The following is a 10,815-nucleotide window of genomic DNA, read 5'->3' on the forward strand; positions in this document are numbered from 1 at the left end:
ACTGTGATGGTCATTACGGGAGATCCAAGCTAGAACGCGTCGATGGGTATCCCACCATCAAAGAGATCAGCTGCCAGTGAAGTCGCAGCCTACCTCAGCGAGATAAGGACCTCCTGGCAGACACTGCCGTTATCGCAGGTTGAATAAGTTTTGATGTGTTTAATTCCGCTGTCAGGAATCAGTCGCATATTGACGGCCTACGAGATCTGCCAATCGCAGCTCTCAATTGGCGTCACATCATGTCTAATCGGATGCGTCAAGTGATACCAACTATCTGGGTTGCCTTAAACCTTCGATATCATGACGTGCGGGAGACGATCCCACGCTGCGAAAGGCGATGAATGCAAGGCAGCCGAGTTGTGATGTATCAGAAAATGCCATCCTTTTTAAGAGCCCCTTGTGCAAAAGGAGTTGAAGACAGGACATGCCGGGCTCGTAGGGCTTGTGGTACGCAAATGCCGAAGATCTCCTGATATTGATAAGCTTGATTTATGAGTGGGTGTTCACTAATAATTCTTGGCCTGGTATGGGGAATTGGGAACATCTTGGCTTATGAGAGTTGCAATGAGACGCATGCCCGTCAGACGCCTCTTGCATGTGAAGACCAACGGTCCTCGGATAACCTTGGCTTTAACTAAGTTTACTCGAATTAAGTTGAGATTGATAATTAGTCTAGCTCGGCAATCGTTCAAGTCGACAGCGGATTTCAGGATGTTACTCTCACGGAGAGTCCGTCAGTTCAAGACAGGCTCGGTGGTAGTCGGTCTCCGTCTTCCATAGTTGTTACCAATAGGGCGTACGCATTGACTCATCACTCTCCTAGACTACCACTCACGATATGACTACCTATTTCTCACTGCACTGTGGCCAACAAGTGAGCCCCTCTCCGGTCGGGTCAACGGACAGCCGTGTTGACAGTAGAGGGCAACTGACCTCGTAGAACGGAAGTTTCGGAGTCGCGAAATTGCGAAATGATTCCATAAGGCAACGTTTATATCGAATTATATCCACCAGCGGAATTAACCATAAGTTTACAGCTTATGGTTATTCAACTCTTGAGAGACAAAAGTGCGACGACTTATACCAAGTGAAAACGTGCGTGATTCTTTGATGACGACACAGTCGATTCTGAGCTATGGTGCTAATACCTAACGCGGAATTAGTGCTGACTTTCTGGAGGATGAATGAATAATCATGGAATGAAACTGTCAAATAAGAGTCTAGAATCTCTCCAAGCCCAACCCAGATGTTAGTGTCTCTGCTATGCTCTGCTCTGTCCGCCACGGAGCCGAGTGAGGTGTTGTTAACCCCGTCTGTCTCCGCCGCCCGCACTATCGCCCTAACTAAATCGAAGAATCACAAGGACGTGCATCCCCGAGATTTTAGGGGCGTCTAGGGCGCCTGGGCGCTGTCAGCTCGGATCGTTTTCTTGAGTAGTGCTGGCGTTGGTGCCAAGGCAGGCACCACTTTAGTTGGTTTTTAAGGGATCATCAATACGACAAACAACCAGACCTCCACTACAACTCGCCCTGCCCGCCCTGATCAGAAGTGCCCTGGAAGTCTGAACCCCCCACCCTCCAAATAACCCGGTCGAGTCCATCCATCCACCCATCCACCCATCCACCACCCATCTTCCCTCTCCAACTCGATCACAGACCAAACGTTCTGCGTCTTTTCTCACCTTATGTTTCACAAAAACAGCCTTCTCAGCCTCTTCTTGGCTTTTTGAGGGCTTCACGACAGGTTCTCTGTCTACAGCTGCATGATTTGACGTTACGCATTTCCTCACCTTGCATTACAATCGAGGTTTCGTTAGCCTGCGCTACCGCACCCGCATCCGTATCGCATCCAACGTTGATGGCCTCGCCCGCATTCCGTTCATCCCTTGCCCGAGCCCGTGTCCGCGGATTCTCCGTACATCATTTGCCTGGTTTTTTCCAGGTTTTACGAATATCGTAAACAATCTATTGTTGTCGCCATCTTTGACTTGAGCTTGATCTTGCACTCAAGGCGATACAACAATGTCGGCCTACCTCGAGGGCATGGCCCTCGGATTCGGCTTCAATGTATCTGAGGGGCTTGATTCTGCGCAACAGTCCACAGCATCGCCTTCATCCAATACCCAGCAAGATGCTTTGTCCCACACCCAACCGAATTCTTTTCAAGGCAACGTTACTGTCTATCAGACAACAGGGCCTGACGCCCATACTAGCCCAATCCACCTGCCCGGAAGCAACACGCCCGCCCTGAATCCGCGATCATGCGTAACCTGCCGCCGTCGGAAAGTTCGATGCGACAAGCAGATGCCGTGTTCCAACTGTCGTCGAGCACAGATTCCCTGTGTCTTCCCCGCCCCTGGGAGAGCTCCGCGGCAGCCGCGCCGAAAAGACCCCAATGCGCCCACCAAGAACTCAAGCCAGCGCGAGATAGAATTGATGAAGAGGCTTAGGAAGTTGGAGGGCATTGTGGAAGAGCTGAGCGGTCAGATTGAGGTTGAATCTGGCGGTAAAGGCCCTTCATCAACCAATTCGCCCGAAGCGCATGCAGGTCAAAGCACATCGTTTGACGCCTCGGCGCATAATACTCAAAGGCAATCGTCCAATGCAGGGTCTCACGCAGGCAACATTGGAAGGACTGATGACAGCCCAAGGTGCAGCGATGCTACAAGTGAACAGAGCGAGACTGCTCGCAAGAATATGCATAAAAAGTTTGGACGACTGGTTTTGAGCGACACTGGAGGAAGCCAAAGATACGTTAGTCATGGTTTTTGGTCGAAACTCAATGACGAGGTTGGTCAGTCCCTGGTGTTGTTGCTAATGTTTGACTGACTCTGTCTACCAGCTCGATTCAATACGTGAAGAGACTCAGAAGCTTACTGATGAAGACTTGGATGAGTCTGAGGAGGATGAAACTCCAGATACCTCACCCGCATCCGCACTCTCAGGGAACCACAATGCCTGGATATTTGGTTACCGCTCTGCAGACGTGGATCTCGATAAATACTGGCCCTTGCCTTCCCATATACCGTTCCTATGGTCTGTCTATCAGGAGAATGTGGAACCGTTGCTCAAGGTACTGCACATTCCAACCATGGAGCCCATCTTTCGGGATGCGCGAAAAGATCACAAACAACTGTCTCCTGCAAATGAGGCGCTCGTCTGGTCAATATATTATGCTGCACTTACATCCCTGGAACCTGACGAGGTAGGAAGACACCCTTGAATATAAGCAAGGAGAATGCTAACTTACGAACTCAGGTGCGAGCTAATCTTGGACTCAACAAGGAGGATGTTGTTGTGCAGTACCGTTTCGCAGTCGAACAAGCCCTTGCCAAAGCCAACTTCCTGAACTCATTGGAGACTCCAATCATGCAAGCGTTGATCATCTTTATTCTCGTGGTCAAAGGCCAAGATGGAAGTCGTTTCTGTTGGTCTTTAACCGGTTTGGTAGCACATCTTGCTCAAGGCATGGGCCTCCATCGCGATGGGTCGCACTTCGACCTAAGTCCTTTTGAAACAGAGATGCGAAGGCGTCTCTGGTGGGCGTTACTTCTATTGGATCTCAGATCAGCCGATGAGCTGGGTACTGATCTTATCATCCAAGACTTTAATTATGACACACAAATGCCGAGCAATATCAATGATACCGATATCAAGCCCGACTCAACGGAGGCCCCCGAGCCCAGAGAAGGTCACTCTGACTGTTCGCTGGCACTTGTTCGTTTCGAAATTGCTGGCTTTGGACGGCGTCTAGTTCGGCTATCATCCGCCTCAATGTCGTTCTGCCCCCAGGGAATGCCTTACAAGGATACCAGCCTTGCGGAGCGAGAACGCATGCTCATCGAGGTTTATAATAGAGTGGAGGAAAAGTTTTTGAAACACCACACTGGCGATTCTGATCCGTTACATTGGATGGCTGCTTCAATTGCGCGCATTATCATGGCCAAGATGACGTTGGTAATCTACCAGCCAGTCCTCTTCCCAGGCTCCGAGGGCGAAGGTACACTTTCGGAAGAAGCAAAAGAACGTGCCTATGTCGCAGCGATTGAGATTGCGGAATACAATCACATCTTGAATAACGACTCGAGGTCTAAACAGTTTAGGTGGCTGTTCAAAACCTACACCAACTGGTCAGCTATGGCCTATTTCCTCATCGCTAGTTGCCGTCGGCCATGGACTCCTCTTGTGGAACGCGGATGGGAAGCCGTCAGTGGATACGAGGGCGGGCCAGGACAACTGGTGCGATCTGCCGAATACGCAACTGTTGTGATGCCTATCAGGAAACTTTACATGAGAGCCCAAAGGCACCGCGCAGCAGAGATCACTCGACTTCGCGGAAATCCTGAAGAAGCACGTCGGCTGGAATTCGAAGAAAGGACGAACCCGAGATACCAGGCCAGGTTTGGGCAAGATGCGGACGGTGCAGCCAACAAGATGGAGGAAATAAGGGAGAAATGGAAGGCTCTGGTGCGGTCTGACGGAAGCAACGTGCCAATGTCGACGCCAGCTGAGCTGAGCCCTGTTATGCCACCGTCGATGCTCCAGCCAAAACAAGAACAAACACCATCCCGCCCTCGGACACCATCAGCCTACGACGTTCCGGGGACGATCGACCTTTCTGATACGACCATGGGCTACATGAATGACCTATTGGCAGACACCACACCCTTCCCCATGGTGAATTTCTGGCCACTGCAGGATGTCGGCTCTGTTCAAATCAAGGCCACGAGTACGGGAATGACGCCAATGCCAAACATGTCTCAAGATGCGACGCAACCAGGAGATACTGGCCAACAGTTTTCACCACAGACCATGCAATTCCCCAAGGACGATAACCCGCCCCCTTACCTCTGGGGCGGGCAGTTCCCGTCGATAAACTCAAACTTCGATAACACAGGCTTGGACGATGTTGATATGCTTGGAGATGACTTCAACTGGCATACCTGGAGCCAGAATGTTCGCGGTTTGTAGATAGGATCGTACTGAGATACACGGTCACTGACAGACTGTGTTGCCAGATAGTCGATATTGATTGATCATCGGAGTGTATTGGGAGTGGAGTAGCTAGCTACTTGCCTATCTATTATGTATGATACCCGGCGGAGTAAGCATGAGGTGGACGATAATAATTCTAGACCATCTTTGATGAGGTGATATCACTTAGACCATCTTTATCGAGGATGCATCTTTGACGCTGCAGGATCTTCCAGCCCTTGACCCGTGCTCTGGCCCGTGGCGTGTAGGAATTTCAACATGTGATTGCCCGGGCTCTCCCACCCGCAATATGTATGTTCGTTAACAAACTTTACCAGCTGTTGACTGGGCCCAAAGGTGACAAGATCTGCCGCGTTTGGCAACATCTGATTGTCCTGAATGTAGCAACTGGTTTCAGCTTGCAAATGTCTCATTCGATCATAGATAGAAAGTCCATAAACCGCAGGGCATACGCCAGCTCTGAGGAGGAGGGTAGTCAGGAACAAACGGTACATACGCCCGTTTCCATCCATAAACGGGCGAATAAGGATGAAGCGGTGGCAGAATCGGCAGGCTCTCCAGATCCTTTCTTGGACATCCTCCTGTTTGAGCGGGAGCGGGGTCATATCTAGGGATATCATTTCCGTCGCAAGCTCGTTGATCATGCCGAGCATTGCAGAGGGGATCTGAGAGCCATCCAAGAAACGCTGGTCATGGGCCGTACCCGGTTGACGATACTTTCCGCCGCCGCCGTGGGCGGCCCAAGGCTCTTGCGGGCTGGGATCATCATTGTAGGTAAGAAGGCGGTTTGCCTCCTCGAAGGTGGCCTCATCAAAGGGTTGTCTATGAATGACGATTTTTGTAATCAGGCCTTTTGTAGCCTTGGCGTGTTGCAGTGTTTCCCGGTAACATTTCGTGACGCTTTCATACGACACGGGTATTTTCATGAATTCCAAGTGATCTGTGATTTCTTTGTAGTTAAAATCGCCCTCGGCAAGCTCTTCTGGGATCGGCAGTCCCTGAAATACTGCATAACAAATTCTGTAGGTTGTTGGTAGACTTCCGCCTGCCCCCAAGATCATGTTTGATCCGTAAATCGTGCGGCTGAGAACCTCTATTAAGCTGTTGGGCTCTACATTTCCCACCCTTGAGCTGAGGACCTCAAGGAACGGGCTAACACTAACGAACGGGGCTGGCGTTCCCGTTGCCACGATGGAGTAAGTTTTAGGTTCCGTCGTGTCAGCTTCCATGATAACTAACGGAGGGGTTTAGTATATGGAGTGAGTTTTGGAGAATGGAATGCGTTGATGATACTCACCTAAGAGTTGAGACAAAAATAGTTGAGAGAAAGAAAAGATTGGGAGGAGAGTGATGGGAAGGGAAGGTATTTATAGGTACCAACCCGGGCTTGGGGAAGGACTTGCTTGACTGCAGAGAAAGAAGAACGAGACTCTAAGAAAGTTCAAGATATGGGCTGAACTGGAAGTTTAGCTAGGAAGCACTGGCGATGGAGGAAAGTTTCCTAAAGCTTCCTGATGATAAGTTTTTGAGAATGGTTCTCGGAACTATGAAATGGAGTTTATGCCAAAGTTTAGAATAACTAAGCTTCCTAAATGATAAGAGGTCAGGATAACTCTTGTGTGTGTCAAGGATAAGTTGGTTTACTAGCTAGGTGTGGTACACTGTCGTCTTTGTTTGCTACTTAGACATGAAGAGGAGAGTCTGCGAAACGCGGGTGGGACAATGCGACATGGAATCTGGGATATGAGTGATAATATAGACATTGTGTATGGTCCCCTAAGAACTTCAACGGTAAAAAAAAACAAAAGAAAATGGCCCGAGGGCGTTGTGTGACGTGGTTCCCAACAATAAGACTCTTGGTTGTAGAAAGAGTTCTTCCATCGATGATACGGTATACGCGAAACTCAGAGTCTCTTTATGATTTACAGTGCCTTTCCCTAAGTACCTTGTTATTTACTGACTCATATAACTTGGTATGTGGATCAACCGTGAATGCAAATCTCATCCTCGATATCTATCATTCGATGGGATCTATGTCTACGAAAACTCAGAGCTTCTCGCTATCAGCTTTAACCTTTCTCTCCTCTTCTAGTGCATCTTCTCTTCGCCTCACTTCGACATTGGTTGGCCCTCCTTTACCAAAGTTAACAAGGACCACATGCTCCCAATCGCCACCTCTCTCAGACCCCCTGAGCTCTGGTCCTGGTTTGTCCAACCCGAGGACTATTCTCTTGTCCTCTTGTCTAATAAAAAGATTATGAGGGCTCATGACTTTCTCACTCCATGGAATCATGGCTGTCTTGTGTGCTTGACCCTTTTCGGTCTCTGCTGTCGGCACTCGGTTCAAAAAGGACAGTAAGTTTTCTCTCTGCGCTGTGATTCGACGAGATCCTTGTCCATCTGACGATGCCATTGAGTTCCGGAAGACTTTGGCAACTAAACTCAGGAGGAAGTACTGCGGTGGGAATAGGATGATGCTATTTGTGGCGGCACGAGCGAGAAATGATTCCGCCGGTGCAAAGAGGGCCGCTGTGTGTTCGATGCCATTGTCTGGTGTTGGGATGAGCATCTCTGATGGCATGTCACTTTGTGACTGCGGTAGCATGTAGAGATACATCTGCGTGGTGAAGCGTTTTGTGTTGGTGGCGGGTGTGATCCAGCGCGTAAAAGGGATGAGGCCATCTGTTCTCAGTCAATATCACTTGACCGTAATCTGCGTCGATTCATCCTTACCCAAGTCTGGCTCTGCGCCTACTGACTTTAGCCACTCCAGGAACTTGACTTGGTTCCCATGTATCATTTTCCTTGCAGTGTCTCTGTCCTCGACTGCCAGGTTTACCAGCTCGTTGTCCTTCTTGGCCAATAAGATACCAGTCTCCTCAAAGGTCTCTCTGATAGCACCGATTCTATACGCGAGCCCGTCGTGATGTCTTTCTGGCGATTCTTCAGCCGGGATGATGCCATCATGATAAGGGTCTAGATTTCCACCAGGGAAGACATGCGCTGAGGCGAATGATGTAGAGGTGTGTACGCGGTGAAGTAGTAGGACCTCATTGACAGGTGAGACTAGTAGAACTGAGGAGCTTGGCCGTGGCTCTGAGGGCGGGGGCTTGTTCACTGAGGATGATTGGCTTCGTGAAGTCATAACGGGCAGATATATCCGGGGTATGAAGTTGAAGTTTTGTCCATGAGCGGTCGAGTTTGTGTCACGGAAGAGTTGACGCGACAGGGAGCGTCGAGTGACACAAAATAGCAAAGACATGAGGAGTAACTAGGTACTTAGGTATAGGGAATCATATATGGCCAATAGATTTGCAGCATGACTATAGGTAAGTTGATACTTTGTAGGGGCCATGTGAGGTCTTGAAGCGCGGTTCAAGTGACGTCGAGCCGAGGTCCCGCTTGGTGATGGCTTTGGATCGACTCCGAATGACCGGCCTGGCCAGAGACCCCGCTATATTTCCCTGGCTCAAGAATGAGTACCGTAGTGAGTGTATCTTGTTGGTTTATTAGTAAAGTCGTATTTAAATTTCACTGGCCACTTATTATTATCGTCACGAATGGGGAGAGATGACTGTAATGCCAGTCAGTCAGTGTCTTGTATAGTCGCTGAAATACCGACTTAAACAATGACGACACCAAGCTTAGACTTACACCAGCAATTAGAAACCATTAAGCAACTAGATATGTATTCAAGACAGATTTTAGTAGGAAGCCAATATTATATAGACCTCAAGCACTTGGAAATTAGAGCCATGTCATCTATGTTAATTAAATCGCTTAATATAATACTTCTTCCAGGGTAGACTGCAGGCATCAACAAGAGCTCTGCACACAAACACACACAGGCGCTCTACTACTTGAAACTCTTGTAATTGTCATACATGAATGAATAGACTACTGATATAAATGAATTGACAATCAAAACGCAACGGCGAACTTGTCAAGTTCCATGTCAACACAAATCTCAAAACTGCAAAAAAGAAAGCACATCTCAATCATGAATATGTATTTATAGGAACAGCCCGATGCGGGGGTCGAACCCGCAACCTTGAGATTGTGAACTCTTAAGAGTCTCACGCTCTACCGATTGAGCTAACCGGGCGTGCTTCGCCGGGGATCAAGCCGGATTGATGGCAGCAGGGAGAGAAAGTCTATACTATATTGATCACTCTGGAGTGCGTGTGATTGAGGCGCCTTGGTTGTGCTTGGTTGTGGTGTGGGCTCCAGAAATAGTGTTAAGTGAGTGGCGGTGTTTGATTGGCTGGCTCAATTCTGCAGGTGCACTCCAGTCACGTGAAATGATCGCACCTTCCTCGTCTAGGGTTTGTCCCCCACGAAAAATCAAAATTGCCCTGAAAACTGAAGCTACTGTCAGTTTGTTCATCTCGAGACCCGAACCCGACCACGACCACGACCTCTTTCACGAAGTAACGCCACACTAACCCTTCAGACAAAATGGCCAAGATCTCGTAAGTAGCTCTCGAATACCCTCAAGAGACTCTCACTTTACGTCTCTTGTCTCGTCTCGCTTTCTCGCTTTCTCGCCATCTCGAATTCTGTCTGTTCTGTCTCCTCCGATGCGCAAAAAAAGAGCTGGGAATTATTTCGAGTGCTGGTTTTGGCGGGGAAAAACATGGCGACCAATTTTGTGCCTGCGCACACAACGAAAATCCTCGACAATATCATGAGATATACGGCATCTCTGGGTTGACTAGTGACGACGACATTCATTGCTCCTCTGCCTTGAATTTTTTTCAACTCGATTTTGACGACAACGGCTTGACATACACACAAACTGTCAAAGCCTTGATTCCTCCGACGGGCAGATCTTGGCAGAAAATTGACATGGCGAGAATGAGAACAAGAGACACAAAAGACGGAAGTTAAGACAACAAGAACAAAATACTGACTCACCTTCACAGCCGTGGTGCCCCTGGTGGCAAGCTCAAGATGACCCTGGGTCTCCCTGTGTACGAAAACCTCCCACCACCTACTGTTTAACCCCAACGAACCAGCAAACTGACTCCCCTCTCCAGCGGAGCTGTGATGAACTGCGCCGACAACTCAGGTGCCCGAAACCTCTACATCATCGCCGTCAAGGGTATCGGTGCCCGCCTGAACCGATTGCCCGCCGGTGGTGTCGGTGACATGGTCATGGCCACCGTCAAGAAGGGAAAGCCTGAGCTCCGAAAGAAGGTCCACCCCGCCGTCATCGTCCGACAGTCCAAGCCCTGGAAGCGATTCGACGGTGTCTTCCTGTACTTTGAGGACAACGCTGGTGTTGTACGTACAATTCACACAATAACAGACAATTGGAGACTAACACACTTGTGTAGATCGTCAACCCCAAGGGTGAGATGAAGGGCTCTGCCATCACTGGTCCCGTCGGTAAGGAGGCTGCTGAGCTGTGGCCCGTAAGTTCTCCCATATTCTCAAGTCCCGTTACTGCCCGTACTAACACCCTCCTCAGCGTATTGCCAGCAACTCCGGTGTCGTCATGTAAAGTGCTTGCTTGCGAAAGAGAATCAAGGAAAGACAAAAGGGCGTGCGGTGCGTGGTGGTTGGGTTTCTGTCCCGAATGCGATCAGATAGAGCGCGGTAAAGAAACATCTGTTCCCCCCCCCTCCCCCAAAGAACCTCTTTTATTTTATTTCCCCCTCGTCCAACAAAGAATTGGTAAAGGGTCGGAAAGCTGGGGTGAGGGTTGTTTTTTATCAAAATCGGGGCAATGTTCTTTTTATCTACTACTTTTAAAGTCGCTGGATTTGGCACAAGGCTCTTGCATTTCGGTTTGCGGCGTGTAAGGATGATTCACATA

The 10,815-nt window shown here is 49.2% G+C and overlaps 4 protein-coding genes and 1 non-coding gene across 5 annotated transcripts; 2 read left to right on the forward strand and 3 right to left on the reverse strand.

The window, feature by feature from the left end:
* Positions 1-2,021: 2,021 nt before the first annotated feature.
* Positions 2,022-4,970, forward strand: J7337_001581 (uncharacterized protein; the record flags this gene model as incomplete). Its single annotated transcript, XM_044819321.1, has 3 exons — positions 2,022-2,789; positions 2,842-3,204; positions 3,258-4,970. The coding sequence occupies 3 exons, from the start codon at positions 2,022-2,024 to the stop codon at positions 4,968-4,970; spliced, it is 2,844 nt and encodes a 947-aa protein (XP_044687023.1).
* A 433-nt stretch (positions 4,971-5,403) lies between these two features.
* J7337_001582 (uncharacterized protein) lies at positions 5,404-6,055 on the reverse strand (the record flags this gene model as incomplete). The annotated part of the gene is made up of 2 exons (XM_044819322.1): positions 5,404-5,453; positions 5,491-6,055. The coding sequence occupies 2 exons, from the start codon at positions 6,053-6,055 to the stop codon at positions 5,404-5,406; spliced, it is 615 nt and encodes a 204-aa protein (XP_044687024.1).
* A 986-nt stretch (positions 6,056-7,041) lies between these two features.
* Positions 7,042-8,139, reverse strand: J7337_001583 (uncharacterized protein; the record flags this gene model as incomplete). Its single annotated transcript, XM_044819323.1, has 2 exons — positions 7,042-7,676; positions 7,728-8,139. 2 exons carry the CDS (start codon positions 8,137-8,139, stop codon positions 7,042-7,044), a joined length of 1,047 nt encoding a protein of 348 aa, XP_044687025.1.
* An 877-nt stretch (positions 8,140-9,016) lies between these two features.
* Positions 9,017-9,099, reverse strand: J7337_001584. The gene has a single exon. It is a non-coding gene; the product is annotated as a tRNA-Lys (tRNA).
* A 353-nt stretch (positions 9,100-9,452) lies between these two features.
* RPL23A_1 (60S ribosomal protein L23A) lies at positions 9,453-10,500 on the forward strand (the record flags this gene model as incomplete). Its single annotated transcript, XM_044819324.1, has 5 exons — positions 9,453-9,466; positions 9,920-9,967; positions 10,034-10,280; positions 10,334-10,411; positions 10,468-10,500. 5 exons carry the CDS (start codon positions 9,453-9,455, stop codon positions 10,498-10,500), a joined length of 420 nt encoding a protein of 139 aa, XP_044687026.1.
* Between the last annotated feature and the right edge of the window lie 315 nt (positions 10,501-10,815).

This window comes from Fusarium musae, chromosome 1, assembly GCF_019915245.1.
Source record: "Fusarium musae strain F31 chromosome 1, whole genome shotgun sequence".
NCBI classification, from domain to species: Eukaryota; Fungi; Ascomycota; class Sordariomycetes; order Hypocreales; family Nectriaceae; genus Fusarium; species Fusarium musae.